This window comes from Oryctolagus cuniculus, chromosome 2 (assembly GCF_964237555.1).
Source record: "Oryctolagus cuniculus chromosome 2, mOryCun1.1, whole genome shotgun sequence".
Lineage (NCBI taxonomy): Eukaryota > Metazoa > Chordata > Mammalia > Lagomorpha > Leporidae > Oryctolagus > Oryctolagus cuniculus.
The window spans coordinates 80,872,925-80,892,819 of record NC_091433.1 but is presented as its reverse complement, the minus strand read 5'-3'; the positions used below and the strand labels follow the sequence as shown (position 1 = coordinate 80,892,819).

Genomic DNA, 19,895 nt, shown 5'->3' with positions numbered 1-19,895 from the left:
TTAATTGTATTATTTGTAGGCATACCTATATTAGTAGGGCACAGGGAGGGCAATGTTTTGCTTTGGTTCTGAGAAAGAGTGTGTAGACCCTTTGGATATCATCCCCCATTTTTCTACCTCTTCTTTTCTTTAATGTTTTGTTCTCCCATTGTAGAAGGAAAAGAAGCAAGTTAACAGTGGATAAAAGGAGACAACTTTGCCTACTGATATGTAGATGCTGTTCTTAAATATCTGAGTGTTGCAGATTAACACAAGCAAAACCTAATCTATTGAGAAAGATATTTTATTATTATTTCACTCAGCTATTTCTTATTTGTCCAAATTCTTGTTTTTTCAAATTCAGTTTTTTAATAGCAAATATATGTTTTAATGATTTTTCCTAGACTAGACTAGGATGGAATTTCAAGCTGCATCATTTACACTTTGTTTTGTTACTCATTCTTTTTTCTTTGTTTTTTCTGCTGAGAATACATTTAAGTCTCCATTTGGATATTATCTTTCTCTTAAAATCATTCATGAGGTATGAGTGTTTGGCATCCCAGGATGCCCTTTGGGATGTTAGCATTTCATTTTGGAGTGGGTGGGTTCAAGTGCAAGCTCTGCTTCCAATTCCAGCCAGCTCCCTGGGAGACAAAGCATGATTGCTTTGTCTCTCACCTAGGAGCTCAGATTGAATTCCGGTCTCCTGGCTATTATAGGCATTTGGAGAGTGAACCAGAGAATGGAAGATTCTCCCTCCCCCGTACCATCATCCCTGTCTCTCTGCCTTTTAATAAAATGAAAATAAATAATCTTAAGTAAAATAAAATTATTCATGACAGTTAATTTGTATTAATAGAGTTGTTTCTAAGGTTTTTCTTCATGTTTTATTATTTTCACAGAAAGACCATGCTCTCTGAATAACTGTACAGTGGCTAAAAGAATTGGAAAAGGAAAAGATGCTACTGTCATCTTCGAGCATTTCAGGAAACCTACAGATCCATTTGTTCAGGAAAATTGTTCGTGTAATTCACTAAATTCAGAGAAAAATCTTTCCAACTCAGATATTTCTAATTCTTATGGAAATATACAAAATGGAAACATTTCTACACTTGAAACATACAGTGGACAGGCAGACCATGATTTAACAGAAATTAGGGGCACTGCTCAAGCAAATGGACATGATTCCAATCTTTCATGTATGCCTAATGATAATAGAGAAAGTGTTGATGGTGACCTTTTGTTAAATTTGACGTATCTTAAAAGTATTTTAAGTAGTCTTTCTACTGCTTTTCCCCTTCATAACAATCCTGAATCCAGCACAGTTATTACTTCAAAACTCATCAAAGATCCAAGACTGACAAAGAGAGAAGAAAGCCTAGGAAAACAGAAAAATACTGCCAGTTTTAATGAGATTGTACCATTCGAGAAGAGTTTGGATTGCATTAATTCAGAAATAAATCTGTCATCTGTGCCAACAAATTCCACCATCTCATCTGAAGTTGTCCCTGGTGACCCTGCTGTTCTTGCTAATTGTGTGGATGCTCCTTGCTTCAGATTTTCTGTTGACGAAACACAATCTCAGGTTCACCACATGGACTATAGGGACAACCATTGTATAACTCCCAGTAAAGTTACCATGACAGAACAATGGAAGGACCAAGGCAATGTTTCCTTCCCAATTTCTCTGTCAAATGTTGTTTCAGACAATGAGACTCAAAAACACAGTGAGGAAAAATCCCAGAGAGCCCAACAGAGAAGCAGCAGTCCATTTTTAATTAAGCACAGAAGTGAGCCATATGACTCTTATAAATCAGCAAATACTTATACAGAAGAAAATAGTAGTCAAGTTCCTCAAGAATTACAGTCTTCAAATTTAAAAACTGTGGATCATATTGGCCACCAAATATCTACAGTTTTCCCACTCCACAAGAAAGAAAGCATAGATGAGTACATTCAAAGTCTTGGAAAGATGAGAAACTTCACTGAACCAGAAGAAAATTCCAGACATGGAGAAAACCACACTTTTTGGAAAGAAATTAACTATTTTACTAATGAAACAAAAGTCAGTCCAGTAGATAATTGTATTTCATTAAACCAAGAATATGAAGAGAATGACATTCTTGATTCTTTTCAGAAAAACTATGATAAAATATTAATTTCTCAAGAGTTAGAAATACCAAAATCTTTCACATCAACCACAAAGGATCCAAGTGAACTAGATCATCCAACTATGGAATTACAAAATAATCTTACTCCAAGTATAGAGAGCCTTTCACAAAATCAGCACTCTTTAGAGTATGATGATAGCATTCACACAAACTTTCCCATAGCTCAGAAGTTAATGGAACTGAATTTGGAAAAAGCAGATCAAAATTGTGTTAACATTTTGACTGACGGTTTACAGGAAGCAGAAAACATTCCCCAAGACAAAGAAGTACTCGTTGGTAAAGTTATTTCATCTTGTGCCATTGAAACAGCTTATGATAATTCAAATTGCAGTGTAAGTGGAGAATATACATGTGTTCACGAGAATAATGAAAATGAGCCAATGTCATTAGAGAACATTCAGAGAGACAACAAACAGACTCTTAATGTTGAAGATGAATGTCAATATCACACTGTTTTCTGCAATGCACAACTGAACAATGAAACATACTTGAGTATTAATTACAGAGAACAAAGAGACAGTGATAAAGAAAACAAAAATGAGGATAAAAAGGAATATAGTGCATCATCTTCAGAAAACAGCATAGAGAATATATGTGTAGACAAGAAGGATTTTCATACAAACATCAATTTGACCAGTATAGATGAAGAAAGAAACAATAAAAATTACAACAAAGTAGAAACTCCTTGTTCTGAAGGATTTTCTTCTACAGTTAACTTGATTTGGGGAGCAAAATATGAATCAACAGAAGCTGCATTATTGGAGAGCAAAGATACTGACATAAAACAAAAAGATACTCTAAATACTGGAAGGAGCGTAGAGCATTTGGATGCTATAACACTTTCTGAAATTCCAGGTTCTTCAGTGTGTGTTACATCAAATACTACAGGACAGGTAGCTGATGCTACTTTGCCTGTATTAAACACAAGTCATGACCACCAAATATACCAGCCTAAAAAATCTTACTCTTCTGAGAATCCAGATTTTGGAGTTTCTGATTCTGAAATTGACATAGATAAAAATAAATTACAGGATTCATTTCATCACGCAAAAAATGAGAATTTAGTTCTTCAAAGTGTTGAATTAGAAAATGAGATTGAACTAGGATCAGAACAGGATGATGATGCTTTTCTGTTTCAGCAAGATACACATAGCCATGAGAGTGTGCTTGATGAAGAATTTGAGGCTTCGTATGAGGCTCTGAAGTGTCGAATAGACTGGGAAGGTCTCCTAGGAAGCAGTAACGGGGAGACAGGAGCCATGGAAAGCACTGCCAGAAGGGAGGATAGTGATCAGCACTGCTGTAAGGAAAGTAATTCTATCTGTTTTCCATCACAGAAAAACACAACAGAGATGCTCAACCCAATTTTACTTCCAGATCTACAAGTTACAGTTACTAATATATTTAGGCTAGAATTCAGCCCCACTTTTGATTATGTTAGGTTGAAGGATAATTTTTACAAATCTACAACTGACTCCACAAAACAAGAAATAAATAAGAAGGGGGAAACTCCAGGATTTGAAATTTTTTCCCAGTTGTCAGGGGAAAATTCAGCTTTCCCATGTGAAGATAAATCTGGTAATATAAGGCAAGAATCAGGACCAGGGAGTAAATCTGAAGTCTCCCTTTGTTCTGACTTGAGTCAAAATCCGCAGGTGAATCTCACATCTGAAAGACAAAATAGGGACTCTTCATTTACTAAACCTTCTGATGTCACAATAGTAAATGATGAAAGTTCCTTTAAAAAATCAAAAACTGATCATAATGAGACAAATAAAAAGGACATGGAATCAAGAACTAGCAAAAGAAAGCTACGCACATCTTTCAGAAGTCAGAACATACCACATAATGATTTCAGACAGCATGAAATTTGTCGGAAGAAGAGGAGGCTATCTAATCAAGATTCATCGGAATGTTTTTCTTCATTATCCCAAGGACGGATTAAAACATTTTCATTGACAGAAAAGCATATTAGGAACGTCCTGGATATTCTAAATAATGAAGCATCTTTATGCAAAAGCAAACGTCTTTCCAGAAAACTTGATAGAGCTGTTCTTCACTTAAAAAAAGCTCATAGAAGAGTTCACACATCTTTGCAGCTTATAGCTAAAGTGGGAGAAAAAAGAAAGGGTCCATTACCAAAAGCATATGCAATAATATGCAATAGTTTTTGGGAAAGTTGTGATCTTCAAGGTTATAGTCCTGTGTCTGAAAGAAGATACTATTCCACTAAGCATTTTTTACCAAAAAGAAAATATGACAAACAGGGAGAGAAAAAAGCTTCAGAATTTGATGTTGCTAAGTCATTAACCAGTGTGTCAAAGCATAATTCTTATAAAACAAATGGAGAAAGAATCAAAAAGTGCCTTTCCAAGAAAAGTATGATCAGCAACATCTCCAGAAGCCAAGCCACTGTTCATGTGACAGAGTTTTGTCATCAAGAACATCGCAAATCACAGGTGTCAGTATCCTCTGCATCCCGAAGTACAAGTCAATCAATATATATTAATAGCTGTATGAGTAATCCATTATCATCAGAACTTCAGCCTTTTTCTGGGAAAACTGAGTATCTGTTTCCTCCAGACCATCCAGTTGAGGAACTAACTGAAAAAGAAAATCACAGTGACAGAAAACTTTTATCTAACATTAGTAAATATGAAAACCTTGAGAACTGTTCACCACCTAATAATGATGCAACAAAAGAAACTTCTGAAGCTAGCAAAGAAATAAATGATTATAATTCAATATCATCAAGTTGCATGAAAGAAAACAATATAAATTATAGCATAGACAAAAATGATGAAGCTTGTTTAGCTCACAAAAAGGTTAAAACTGACATACTTATTTCAGTCTTAGAATCAAATGTAATGAACTTTTTAAATTATATCCACAAACGAGGTAAACTTATTTTATCTGGTTGTAAAATGAATCTGGAAGTAAATTTTCCTATAAAACAGTGTCCTGCACCTTTTGAGAGCTCCAGAGCAAACAACATTACAGGAAATTTTCATATGGACCCATTAAAGCTAACTCTGATAGCAAACAAAAAGCACAGTATTCCTCAATTGTTATCAGCCACTCCAGTAATGGAGAATGAGGAAGAATATTCAAAGTCTAACTTGGATGAACAGGGGATTTTTGCTGTAGATTCTTGTGTAACATCCATGACTGCTTCAAACTGTCAACAGATATGTGATGGAAAAGAGCTTCTAAAGACAAAACAGTGTTCTTTGAGTAATTGCTTCCCTATAGATGGTAATGAAACAAATGTTACTGAGAATTCTGAGTTGGACCTAACATCAGCAACTGAAGAAAGTAAAAATTACAGGAAAAACATAATGAAGAAGCCATCTTCCAATGCTGATTTGCTGATCTTAAAAGATAATAGGGAGGGCTCTTCAAGAAAATGTATTGCAAAGAGACGTATTAAGGACAGAAAGAAATGTGAAGCAGAACAAACCGAAAAAGCAAAAAATTCACGTTACAAGAAAAGAAGGACTGAAACAACAGCTATTAGGACTGCGTATAAAAATCCAAGGAATAATATTTTAGAAGACTCCCGTTTAAATGATAAAATAACTGAAAATAACTTGATTGATTCTCATGTAAGCATTAAAAATACTGTAGAGACAGTTTGCTTAAATAGCACAGTTTCTAATCAACTGAAAAAAAGGAAAGAGAAGGAGGGTGAAATTAGAAGTAGTAACCACCCTCAGTCTGACTATATTTCCCAGCCAAGCATTCTAGAAATTAATCATATGCCTGTTTCACTTGCCCATTCTGAAACCTCTGAAGTCATTACTCTTCCGACAAAGCCTACATTGTACACAAGTGACTTAATAGAAAATCACTACTCAGTTGGTCATATGGCTCTTCTAGTTGAGCTCTCTCAGATTTTGCAGAGGGCAGATGAAGCAACATCTTTGCAGCTTCTACAGGAAGAATCTATGGTTTGCCAAAATATGCTCCCTTTGTTTGTTCAGGCTTTTGAAAAAAAGCAAGAATGTTCCCTTGAACAAATCCTCATTACAAGAGAAGTGTTGGTGGAACAAAACCTGTGGGATAATTGTAAACATAAGTTAAAACCATGTGCTGTTGACACTTTGGTAGAACTTCAGATGATAATGGAAACTATTCAATTCATTGAAAACAAAAGAAGGCTTTTAGAAGGTGAAGTGACATTCAGGAGCTTGCTTTGGTATGATGACACATTATACGGTGAACTGCTTGGCAGACCACGTGGTTATCAACAGCAGTCCAGTTTCTATCCTGGTTTTCAAGGAAGGTTAAAATACAATGCCTTCTGTGAGATGCAGAATTACCATAATCAGTTAATTGAATTATGTGATGATATGAAAAGGAAAAATAATTCATACTATGCATTTTTAAAATACAAACGACAGATTAGTGAGTGTAAGGCCGTATTGAAGAACTGTTCTGATTGTTTTGACTTTTCTCTGTCTGTTCCATTTACCTGTGGAGTTAATTTTGGAGACACTTTAGGAGACTTAGAAAATGTAAGGAAAAGTACTTTAAAGTTGATCAGTTTATGTGAGAACTCAACTAAAACACACTTGTGCCCAGGAAAACAAGACCATTTATGGATTATCATAGAAATGATCTCCTCAAAAGTTAATTTTATTAAGAGTAATGAAGCAGTAAGTATTAAAATAGCTCTTTTTGGTCTGGAACATATCTTTTTTGATGCTGCAAAAAATCTTGTTTGGAAAGAGAAAAGACAGTCTTTCAGCAAAGAATACTCACAGAAAAACAAAGAAATGCTACTCAAAATGAATCAGTGTGCTTTTTCTAAGTTTCAAGAGATATGTGATACCTTGTCTGAAGATTTAAACAGTGAACAAATTTCCAGTATGCAGCTTGAGGAGGCTACTGTGATGGCTTCCAGAAAGTCAGAAGAGCCAATAAACAAAGCAATAATTAGCATAGAAAACTGTAGATTTAATAATACTTCGCTTTCACACCTAAATATTTCTTGTGTTGGTGAAATATTGGATCAAGCTGAATTTGCAGACTTTGAAAAATTACAAGATATCACTATGAGATGTACAGAACACTTAGAAACTTTAAAAAAATACTTTCAGGTGATACAAGAAGAAAACATGGATAATATTTTTATTACAGAAGAAAACGTTTTGGATGTGCTAAAAAATCACAAACAGAGGGCTGTAATTTTAAAACCTGCAGCAATTGAAACATATATTGAAATTCTCATGCTCTCAGAGACAGTTCATTTTCTTAAAAACTCAATTGCAAAGAAACTAGACAAACAGAGGTTTCGAGGTATGCTTTGGTTTGATTTGTCACTTCTTCCTGAGCTGGTTCACTGTCAAGAAAACATGGCTTCTTTTTCATTTCTTAAAGATAACTCAGCAGATTGTCTTTGGAAAGTGATAGAGACTGCTATTTCTGAAGTTAAGAAAGATCTGGATATTATCTGCAAATACAGTGCAGCTGTTAATTGCTCTTATGCTTTTCATTTGTTCTCAAGAGAATTTAAAGAACTTACAGAAATAAAAAATCTTGTAGAGAAGTCTGAATATTCCATTTCCACGTACATTGACTTTGTGCCATATATAGCATCCATAAATTATGGAAACACTGTGACAGAGTTAGAACAAAACTATAGTCAGTTTTCTGCACTACTCAAAAATGTGATGGCTGCCCCTCAGAAAGATTTGGGAAAAATGGCCCATATTATGAAAGTCATGAAAACGATTGAACATTTGAAGATTATATGTGTTAAAAATGCCAAATTAGCTATTTCCTTCATCCTATGCCAAGTGCTAAGTAATAGAAGGAGTACTTCCAAACTGAATATAAAAGGGAATATTGATACTCAAGTTAGAAAACCTAGAAAAAATAACAGTATGTCCAGTATTTCAATGAAGCGTTCTGTTTCAGAGTACATAACTAAAAGTGTTTCAAATACTTCTAAAAAACAACCTGTCACTGCAGACAACTGTGAAGACTCACAGGAAAAAGAGAAAAATACTACTGTTTCCAGTTGTAAAAAGCAAAAGGTATGAATGCTTTAAGGCAGAATCTGTGTATGTAGTCTCTTTGAGAACAGGTTTACTGTTTGAGCAAACAAGTAGTTTTGCAGAATTGTAAAACTTTTCTTTTTTTAAAGATTTATTTTATTTATTTGAAAGACAAGAGTTACAGAGAGAGAGAGAGAGAGAGACAGAGAGGTCTTCCATCTAATAGTTCACTCTCCAGATGGCCGCAAAGGCTGGAGCTGTGTCATTCCAAAGCCAAGAGCCAGGAGCTTCTTCCAGGTCTCCCACGCAGGTGCAGGGGCTCAAGGACCGGGGCCATCTTCTGCTATCCCAGACCACAGCAGTGAGCTGGATTGGAAGAGGAGCAGCTGGGACCAGAACCGGCACCCATATGGGATGCCAGTGCTTCAAGCCAGGGCTTTAACCCGCTGTGCCGCAGCACCGGCCCCGAATTGTAAAATTTGAGAGTGGTTTAAATACTGCCTCACAAAATTAATTTACTAATGAAAGTATTGGATTAATTCATTTTATCCATAAAATTATGTTCATGTGTTCATTATTCTGTATATAAGACATAACTTGCAGCTATCAACTTTGTATTTTTATTTATTTGAAAAGCAGAAGGAGAGAGAGGTCTTCCACCCATGGTTCACTCCTCAAATGCCTGGGCTAGGCCAAAGCCAGGGACCAGGATCTGCATCCAGGTGTTCTCCATGGATGGCATTCGAGACCCAAGTACTTAAACCATCACATACTGCCTCCCAGGGTGTTCTTTTGCAGGGAACTGGATGGGAAGCAGAGGCAGGACTCCTCCTAGGCATTCCAGTGGAATGCAGATGTCCCAGGCTGGGGCTTAACCTACTGTGCCACACACTTGTTCCAACTAAGAAAACATTTTTTTGGAAGAATGTGAATTTTAATAATTTCTTAAGGGAGAATCCTATATTATGAGTTAAGTGAATGACCAGGTATTTGAGTAGCTTCTGCATAATCCTTTGCCGAGTGTGTAATGAATATTAAAAATTGGGTAAGGAAGCCTATCTACTTGATCATTACCATCCAAAGTAGGACAGTTTTGTTTGTTTTAGTCTTTAAGAAGTAGATACAAAAAGAATGTTGCCATCCAGTGGTTCACTCCCCAAATGCCCACAACAACCAGGAGCTACAAATCTAATCCATGTCTCCCATGCAGTAGCAGAAACCCAACTACCTGAAATACCACCACTGCCTCTCAGAGTCTATATTAGCAAAAAGCTGGTATCAGGACCTAAAACTTGAAGTTGAACTCAGTCACTCTCATGTGAGATATGGACATCCTGTCTGCTAAACCAGATGCCCATCCCAGGACAGAAATTGTTAAACATGATTTTGAAGGAGTTAGAAATCATATAATTGAATTTTATCAAATTTTATATGGCATTATGTATTTGGCATTGCCCTAAGAATGATACAAATACTCATTTTTCTTCATAAAAATGTTACAGTAAACTGTTTTCTTTAAAGGTCAGAAAACTAAGGCATCAAAAAACTAAATTACTTTTCCAAGGTCACAGAGTTAGAAAATGGAAGAGCCTAAAGCTAAACCAGCCAGTCTAACTCCATAAACCATATTAGCAAGTGCTCTGCTTTCAGAGCCTATAACTTTTCAAGAATTCTTGAGTTCAGAAGTAAAGAAACAAACATATGCAAAATAAAAAGTAAGACTGATTGTTTGCTGTCTGTAATTGTGTTTAAACTAGTTCTAGATTGGGAATCTAATAACCATCGATTGTACTGTGTTTATAGGAAAATACTTAAACATCCAGCTGTTTAACATAGTTACGGAGCACAGTAACACATGTTGTATACTCCACATCAAGAATAAATTATGAACAACAACAACAGTAAATTAGAGTGTGAAGGCAGCAGATGATAGCCCAATAGCTGTGCCGTTCACATGGCAGACTCACATTGAATTCTCAGCTCTTGGCTTAGGCCTGACCTAGCCCCAGCTCCTGCAGGCATGTAGGAAGTGAGGCAACGGATGAAAGATTCCTCTCTCGTTCTCTTGTGCTCTCATACTCTCTCAAATAAATAAAATTGTAATAAGTAAATGAGATACTAAAAAAGGTGTAGATACTGATAGGAAAGATAATTAGAAAATGTATATATTTCATGAACAACACAGAGAAAACCTCTGCTTGTAAAGAAAAAACACTATCAGATGAAGATTAAAAATGAAGAGTATGTTTCAGTTCTAGAAGACAAGGTGAGCAAGGCTTACTAGCAACATTTCAGACATGAGTTTAAAATTGAATTTGAAGCAGTTCTAGTAGGCGAGAGAAGCTAAGGTTGGAGAAGATTGTTTCAGATTATACTGTCTTAAATATAGACCTAAAGAATTGAACTTTATTCTGTACACAATGAAATGTATTGTCATGAGAAATATGTTTTTTATTGATTTAAAAGATAAGTATTGTGTTTAGAAGTAGTTTGTCAGTGATGGCTTAGAAAAAGGTGCAGTTTCGGTTGCTCCTCTTCCAGTCCAGCTCTCTGCTGTGGCCCGGGAGTGCAGTGGAGGATGGCCCAAGTGCTTGGGCCCTGCACTCGCATGGGAGACCAGGAGAAGCACCTGGCTCCTGGCTTCCGATCAGTGGCCATTGGTGGGTGAACCAACGGTAAAGGAAGACCTTTCTCTCTGTCTCTTTCTCTCTCACTGTCCACTCTGCCTGTCAAAGGGAAAAAAAAAAAAAAAAAAAAAAGCAGTTTAACAAAATAAGAAAGGAAAAATTATACAGGCTAAGTGTCTCTTAACACAAAATTCTTGGGACCAGAAATGTTTTACATTTTGGATTTTTCTGGAATGGGGGCTATTTTCATATGCATAATAGATATCTTGGATATGGAACTGAAATCTAAATATGAGGTTTGTTTATATTTTATATACACTATATACAAGCAACCTGAAGGTAATATTATGCAATATTTTTAATAGTTCTGTGTGTGAATCAGTTTATGATGTGGAATTTTCTACTTGGTATTGTCAAGTCAGTGCTCTGCAAGTTTTGAATTTTAGAGCATTTCGGATTTCATATTTTCAGAGTAGAGACACTCTGCCTGTATTTGTCATTTTGATGGTGCTTAGTATCTATAAAGGGTACAAAGAGCAGCAGGTGTTTGTGGACACAGGTTAGTTTTTAAATGTAAGGATAAGAAGACTTAAAATTTCTTAAAAAGTTACTCCATACATACATGAATATCAGAACTCTAGGGAGTCATTTATTTTTAGAGAAGTAATGGATCATTAATTGAGTTTAGTTGTAGATGGTTGCAGATATCTAGTATTAAAGTAGTATTGGTATTATAATTTGTCATCACCAATGTAGATTTTATGTCTCTCAAACATAGGTTAACATGAAAGATGAGACCAAAATCAACAGAAAAAAGATAGCAGTCAAGCATCCAAGGTAGGAGTTGCCGTCAGCCCTGTCTGAAGAAAAACGTTTTACAAATGCAAAACACTAAGGAATAATAATAAAACAAGTACTTACCTAGTTTTATTGGCTAATTTGTGTAACTTGGGATATGAGAGTAAACTAAGGCAGGAGAAGAAATTTGTTTCACATTACACAGTGTCTTCAGTTAAGCCTGAGGAACTTGAACGATTCTGTAAGTATTGAAGACTAATGGCATGTGAAACGTGTTTCTCTGTGATTTAAAATAAAAAAGGTAAAGTGATTCTATATACAGTATAAAGAAGTTAGCCAAACCTCAAAAAGGTGATTGTTTTAGAGAATAAGAAAGGAAAATCTTTATTTGACAGGTACTACTTAACAAATTATAGGACTGACAACTGTTTTATTACAAAGAACAGAAAAGATTTTTTACATTTGCAGATTTTACAGACTAGCCAAAATTAAAGCAGTATAAATTGCCAATTTATATTACTAAGTGGAAACATTAAATAGTATGTGTTTTGTAGATATATACATATATTCTATTAGTATAGACTTTCATTAAATATTTTAATAGTGTAAAAAGTATTTGAACTGAATAAATTATGAAAACTCACCATATTATTTCAATTATTTATATTCTCATTTTGACATGAAGTAGTGTCACTGGGCTTGTTGACACATCTCGTTTCACTTTGTAAAATTTTAAATCTTATGACTAGCTTCATTTTTGTTATTTTGTGAAGCAAATTTTTATTTTCTTTAAAATGGAGAAATAAGTGATCTCATTACTGTCTTATTTGATTTGGCTTCTTTAAAAAGAGTGTTTTATTTGCAACATTTCTAGAATCCTTTTCCTAACACATTTTTCTCTGAACAGTTGAATAATGACATAAAAATTAATAGGATATTAGGAGGATTCTTTGCTTCTCAAAGAATTACAATCTGTTGACTCACCTTAGCAAAAAATATTAATTTTAATTTAAAATTAGTATAGGAAGCTTTCTTCACAGAAGTGAATAAACGGACAGAGCATCCAGGGAATTGGCAAATCTATAAGGTCGACATCATTGGAAATATGATAAAAATTATACTTTCTTTTTTATTTTATTTATTTTGAAGTACAGAGTTAGAGAAGAGGAGAGAGAGAGAGAGAGAGATCATCCATCCACCGATTCACTCCCCAAATGACCGCATGGTTGGTTCTGGGCCAGGCCACAGCCAGGAGCCAGCTGCTGCTTCTGGGTCTTCCATGGAGGTACAGGGGCCCGAGTACTTAGGCCATCATCTGCTTTCCCAGGCAGTTACCGGGAAGCGGGATCAGAAGAGGAGCAGCCAAGGCTCAAACCAGAGCCTATATGGGATGTTGGCACTGCAGGCTACAGCTTAACTCACTGTGCCACACACCAGCCCCAGAATTATATTTTCTGAAAACTCAGAAGTATTACATGGTATTGGATGACAATGCCGGTCATCATTAAAATGCCTTTTGAGGTAGCTGGCTTCAGTAAAACATGGGACTTTTAATTTCCTAAGGGGGATATACAAATTCTGTGTCCAAGACAAATTTCTCTTGACTGTAGATAGTAATACTTCTTTTTACTTCTCTTTTCCATCTATAATTCAGAAAATTTGATTGAGTGCCAAAAAATACAATTATACTGGTACTGTTTATTTTATATTACTCATTTCCTGTCATCAGGTTATATTGGAGACCTGTGTTAGCTGGTTTTAGATACTCCCACAATGAGTTAGACTGTCTAAATTTAGCTAAGAATTGCAGGGATATTAAAACTATAGTGAACAATTAAATAATAATAATTTCCAACTTTTTAAAGCCTCTATCAGAAAATATTCAAAGCACAAGATAATTACAATATTGAAAGTACATTTGGGGGCCAGCTCTGTGGCGCAGCAGGTTAAAGCCACAGCCTGCAGCGCCGGCACCCCATATGGGTGCCGGTTTGAGTCCCAGCTGCTCCACTTCCGATCCAACTCTCTGCTATGGCCTGGGAAAGCAGTGGAAGATGGCCCAAGTCCTTGGGCCCCTGCACCTTTGTGGGAGACCCGGAAGAAACTCCTGGCTCCTGGCTTCAGATCAGCTCAGCTTTGACCATTGTCATTTGGGGAGTGAACCAGAGGATGGAGGATTCTCTCTCCCTCTCTCTCTCTCTCTGGTTCCACCTCTCTAGCTCTGTCTTTCAAATAAACAAAATAAATCTTTTTTAAAAAAAATACATTTTAAACGTGTAGTGTTACAACTTTTGCAGGAAAAGTGTCTAAATTAAGGTGAGTAAAACTGAGAAAATGTTTTGCTTGTATACTGCCAATAAAATGAGAAAATGGTCCATCAGGATATTCCTCCTGAATAAAGATTTCAGATACACATTTCTGTTAAAATTTTGTGACTCTATAAAGTTGTACCATGTATTGTTATATCCATATTTAGGATTGCAGGATATCACCCCCAAAATGAAAACCAAGTGAGATTGCATTTATCTGACAACCGAAGAAGAAAGCCTGTATCTCCAGAAAAGGTTGAAATGCAGAGATCACCACTTGGCTCAGTCTCACCTTTAAAGAACCTAAAGGAGAGTTGCACTACAAAAGCAGAAAGCAAAGTAGATTCAATTAATATTTCATTGGATACTTCAGAACACCTCAGTGGGCAACAGGGAAGCTTAAATAGAATAAAGAAAAGACATGTGAATTTCACTGCTACTGAAACAAAAAGTGATATGAAAGATTGTGCTGCTTTTGTGATTTGTGAACAAAAGAGTGCAGATGGCACATTTTTGAAGGACCTTGAGACACCTCCTCAGATATTTCTAAAAGATTCCCCAGATCTCACACAGAAATCTAGTCTTTCAAACATAAAACCAGGAAATAATGATTCTCTTGGGCATCATGCGTCAGTGCTGTCAAAGACTGTGTTACATTTTGATATCCATAGTAATCTAGAAGTTAATGATACCATCGTTGAATTTCAAGATAATGAAATATTGAATTCATCTATTAAAAATTCTACATGTACCAGTTCTCCAGAACCCGTATGTATTCAGGACAAAATTCCTGTTCTGGAAATAAATAAAATAGAGCCGGGAAAACCTGAGCTGGAGGGAAAATGTTTGAAGGACACATTGAATCCCAGTAGCGTACCTTTTGGAGAATCTGGGGACATTAAACTTAATGTGAATCAAAGAGCAGAGTGCTCTTTTTTCGATCCACAGACTGATGAGAATTCCAAAGTCCTAGCTCAGAATGCTGCCTCAGATTGGAATGGGCTTCCACAGCTTCCCTACACCCCGCTGGGTAATTCTTCTGAGCATTCATTTGGAACTTCGTATCCGTACTATGCTTGGTGTGTTTATCACTACAGCAGCAGCAGTGGCAATGCCATTACCCAGACATACCAAGGGATAACATCTTACCAAGTACAGCCGCCTCCTGGGATGATCACTGCAGTTGCAAGTACTGTCCAGAACACAAATTCTAATCATCTTTACTCTCAATCGTTTAGTTACTTTTCTGGGGAGAGACAAGCAAATGGTTGGGTGCCAGTGAATGGATATTTTCAATCTCCGATGCCAGTTTCTTACAATTTTCAGCAGCCCACTTTTTCACAGTATGCTTCTCATCAAGCATTACCACAGACTACATACCCGTACCCTCCTAATACAGGTGTGCTTCCAGAGGTTCCTTGGGTTTTTGGTGAGTTTCACAAATTTTAATACTTCCCTGAATTTGCATTTTTAACCTTGTCCATTTATGTAAATGGAGCTCACAATAAGTGATGCAGCTAGCATTCCTTCTGTAAAGTTTGTAGAGTTGTTCATGTATCAGGCAGAGTTGAATTTCATTTTCTGGGAAATCTAGTTACCTGAGATTAAAGAAGCTTGGTCCTATCGTTATGTCCTATGGTAGAACCCAAATTTAAGAAATGGTTTAGTAAATTATAGTTTATATTTTGCAGAAATAAAATGCAACTATTAAAGGGTTTATAAAAGTTTTTTAATGACATGACACTTTTTAAAACTGTATCTTGTAAAACTAACCTGTATAAATAAATAAGTAAATAATAATAAATAAAAATACTGAAATGAGGGGCTGGTGCTGTGGCATACTAGATTAATCCTTCGCTTGTGGTGCCTGCATCCCACATGGGCATTGGTTCATGTCCCAGCTACTCCACTTCCTATCCAGCTCTCTGCTATGGCCTGGGAAAGCAGTGGAAGATGGCCCAGAGTGCTTGGGCACCTGCACCCACATGGGAGACCCAGAAGAAGCTCTTGGCTTCAGAACATCCCAGTTCTAAGCTGCAGCCATTTGGAGAGTGAACCAGAGGATGGAAGACTTCTCTGTCTCTCCCTCTCTTTGTAACTCTGCCTCGCAAATAAATAAATAAATCCTTTTAAAAAACAAAAAGGAACTACTGAAATGAAATACATCAACATGTTAACCTGACTACCTCCAGGTGATAAAATTTTGCTTTAGCAGAGAGGTTTTCTGTATTCTATACTGTGAAAAACATACATTGTTTTGATAATCAAAGGGGAAAATAGAGTTAAAAACAAGATAGCAAAAAATTCAGTCAGATAAAGCAAACTCTATCTTGCTCTCAGTATTCTGATATCTTGGTGTAAGTAGATGGAGTTAATTGAAACATTTTATTAGAAGAGCTTGGTAGTTTGCCTCTGGATCTTGGAAATTTTCCTATTTTAAATACTTAATTCTGTTTTTAAACTATCATGATTAGAATATAGGTTTATAAGTTGAATTGAAATATGCATTTATCAGAGCTAAAGTTTAAAATTAACATAAAAATATTCTAATATCATAGATAAAATGTACTTTAAACAAAAGTAATCGTCTCTGTGTAACCTTAAACATTGAAATGCAAGAGAATTTTGAAAAGTTCTTCTCAGGGGGCTGGCACCGTGGCGCAGCAGGTTAAAGCCCTGGTCTGCATCCCTTATGGATGCCAGTTCAAGTTCCCGCTGCTCCACTTCTGATCTAGCTCTCTGCTATAGCTTGGGAAAGCGATAGAAGATGGCCCAAGTCCTTGCGCCCCTGCACCCATAGAGATCCAGTAGAAACTCTTGGCTCCTAGCTTTGGATTAGCACAGCTCTGGCCATTGCGGCCATCTGAGGAGTAAACCAGCAGATGGAAGACCTCTCTCTCTCTCTGCCTCTGCCTCTCTGTAACTCTGCCTTTCAAATATATGAATAAATAAATAAATCTTTTTTTAAAAAAGTTCTTTTCAGACCCTGGATGCTCTTAGAAATTAGTAAGTAGAAAAAATGAGAAGACATTTGCCTGAATGAGACACAAAGCTATTTCAGTAATTTGTTTTTGATGGGCACCTCTGTGCTGGAGTTACCACTGATTCACCATAACCTATAGAATAAAATTCAGATACTTCAGCTTCACAATCCTTTGTAACCACCCTCGTCTCCCACAATTTCCCCGTCATATTCAAGCCACATTGAAGTCTTTCTGTATACCCATGTGACAATGTCTCTGGTACTTCTGTAGTACTTTTTGCTTCTTTTTCTCACATGATAGGGTATGTATTAGGTAGGTTTTTTTTTTTTTTTAAGATTTATCTATTTATCTGAAGAGTTACTCACAGAGAGAGAGGTCTTCCATCCGATGGTTCACTCTTCAATTGGCCGCAATGGCCAGAGCTCCGCCAATCCGAAGCCAGGAGCTAGGAGCTTCTTCCAAGTCTCCCACACAGGCTCAGGGGCCCAAGGACTTGGGCCAACCTCCACTGCTTTTCCAGGCCACAGCAGAGAGCTGGATTGGAAGTGGAGCAACCAGGTCTCGAACCAGCGCCCATATAGGATGCCAGTACCTTAGGCCAGGACGCCAATCTGCTGCGCCACAGCACCGGCCCCATTTATTAGGTAGTATTGCAATAAACTGTTACTGTTCTGTTCTCTCCTTGGCCCACAAAATGTTTTAAACAGGATTGGAAACTTTTTATCTGAGAAAAACTGCACAGGAAGATAGAAAACATGACTTTTTTTTCTCTTTGGGTGAATTTTATACCATTGCTGATGATACAGGGATAAACGCCAAACACAGTAGATGTAGCAAACCTGTAAACTTAAGACACTTCAATTTCTGAAATAGGGAATTCTTTTTTTTTTTAATTTGAGAGGGAGAGTGTGTGTACATGCAGGCATGTGTGTGCACTGGTTCACTCCTCAAATACCCATGGCGCTGAGGCTGGGCTGGCCGGGGCAGGCCAAAGCTATAATCTCAGTGCAGCTCTCTCCCACTTCGGTGGCATGAACCCAGTTCTTGAGTGATCACTGTTGCTTCCCAAGGTCAGCACCGGCATAAAGCTGGAAACACAGCTGGAGCTGATAATCAAACCCAGCCATTCTCTGGAATGTGGGCATCCTAACTGCTAGGCTGAAATACCAGTTCCCCGAAATAAGAAATCTTGATTGCAGTTACTTCATAAAAGCTCTCATTTTTTTGGACTTTCTTGTGTTGTTGTTGTTATTGTTGTTGTTTTGGACAGGCAGAGTGGATAGAGAGACAGAGAGAAAGGTCTTCCTTTGCCGTTGGTTCACCCTCCAATAGCTGCTGCGGCCGGTGCGCTGCAGCCAGCGCATCGCGCCGATCCGAAGCCAGGAGCCAGGTGCTTCTGATCTCCCATGGGGTGCAGGGCCCAAGCACTTGGGCCATCCTCCACTGCACTTCCGGGCCACAGCAGAGAGCTGGCCTGAAGAGGGGCAACCGGGACAGAATCCGGTGCCCTGACCAGGACTAGAACCCAGTGTGCCGGGGCCGCAGGCGGAGGATTAGCCTAGTGAGCCACGGCACTGGCCTCTTGTGTTCTTAATAGTTGTTTGTGATGTTTAAAAAGATAGCTCTGAATCAAGTCCAGCTGTGACTATGAAAAATCTGAATGACTGTCTCCTTGGTTATTTTGGTTGAGTGAAAATAAAAGAAAAAGTATTACTTCCAGTAGTCAAGCATCACTCTTAAAAAAATGAAGCAGTTACAATGTTAGAAGAACATCTTTTAGTTTTCTTGAGTGCAAATGATCCACAGAAATCACTTCTCTTAAAAAGATGTAAGGAACAAGCACTTAGCTGAGTGACTGTACACCGATGGACACATATCCACATCAGTTTGCTACGGCTGGTGATGACAGCTCCAGCTCCTAACTCCAGCTGCTGTTGTTGCAGACCCTAGGAGGCAGCATACTAGCTCATGCAGTTGGGTTCCTGCCACCCACTGGAAGACCTGGTTTGAGTTCTAGGCTTCTGGCTTTGGCTTCGCCCACCCCAACCATTAGAGGCTTCTGGGGAGTGACCCAATAGATAAGAACGTGCTCCTTTCTCTCTCTCTCCCTCTCCCTTCTTCCTCTCCCCCCCCCCACCTCTGTCTATCCTTTCCTCTCTAACCCTCTTCATCTCCTTGTCAAATAAACAAAATTTAAGGAGAAGATGTGAAAATTCCTTTGACCCATTTTATCACTGTTTTGCTCATGACGCTTTGTGTTTGGCCCCAGGAAATGGGACTTAGGAAGATGCCTGGTTGAGTCAGGTGAGCCAGTGCCTCATGTCCTTTGTTACATCTGATTCGTCCATGATACCTGAGAAATGAGGGAAGTTCCCTCCTAGAGCCTTAAATAACTGAAGATCTTATAGCTGGGCTGCCTCTGGCTTAAACTCAGATTCTTTCCACTGTGCCATTATATTCCACTGGTCTGCATCATCGATCTCCAATTTTTGTGTCTTCTTTTTCTTGCAGCTCCATGGCAACAAGAACCCTTTCATCCAGGATGTTGAAAGTAGTCTTCTGTCTACTGAAATAAAGGAGATTTAACAAGTTTTTCCAAGTATTTTTTACTTATATATTTTTATTGTAACATTTAACATTTTAAGTGTATGTAAATGTGGTAGAAGATACCATATGGCTCTTTATAAAATTATAAAGACAACAATATATCACATAGGCAATAGGAAATCAATTTCTAACATCTGAAACACCAAAATTATTTCTATGTAATATAAGGGGAGTTAATGTAACATTTAATATGATTAAGCATTAAGTGGTGCTGGTAAAATCTTTAAATCCACATTCTTGTTTCTGTTATTTTTTTAGTACTTTGTTTATGGTGCTGTGCCATTTGGCTTGAAAATAGTTATTTTCTTGGATAATTTTATATTTGTTTCATACTTTGTTCATATAATTTATAATTCTGTGTCAGATATGGTGAATTATTTTAATTTCAATGTTTTATAATTTTTACTTGTAAAATATT

The 19,895-nt window shown here is 37.1% G+C and overlaps 1 protein-coding gene across 5 annotated transcripts in view; it reads left to right on the top strand.

Annotated features, from left to right (window-relative positions):
• TEX15 (testis expressed 15, meiosis and synapsis associated) overlaps nt 1-19,462 on the top strand; it is a 90,453-nt gene extending 70,991 nt beyond the window's left edge. For 4 of the 5 annotated variants that reach the window (XM_051834099.2, XM_008252299.4, XM_008252281.4 and 1 more), the window contains 4 exons: nt 882-8,191; nt 11,558-11,616; nt 14,054-15,315; nt 19,382-19,462. In XM_051834099.2, the coding sequence (XP_051690059.2) occupies nt 882-8,191; nt 11,558-11,616; nt 14,054-15,315; nt 19,382-19,419 (8,669 nt within the window). In that variant the 3' untranslated portion in view covers nt 19,420-19,462. The remainder of the gene's footprint in view (nt 1-881; nt 8,192-11,557; nt 11,617-14,053; nt 15,316-19,381) is intronic. The other variant, XM_070068521.1, reaches the window with a different exon arrangement.
• The last annotated feature ends 433 nt before the right edge of the window (nt 19,463-19,895 follow it).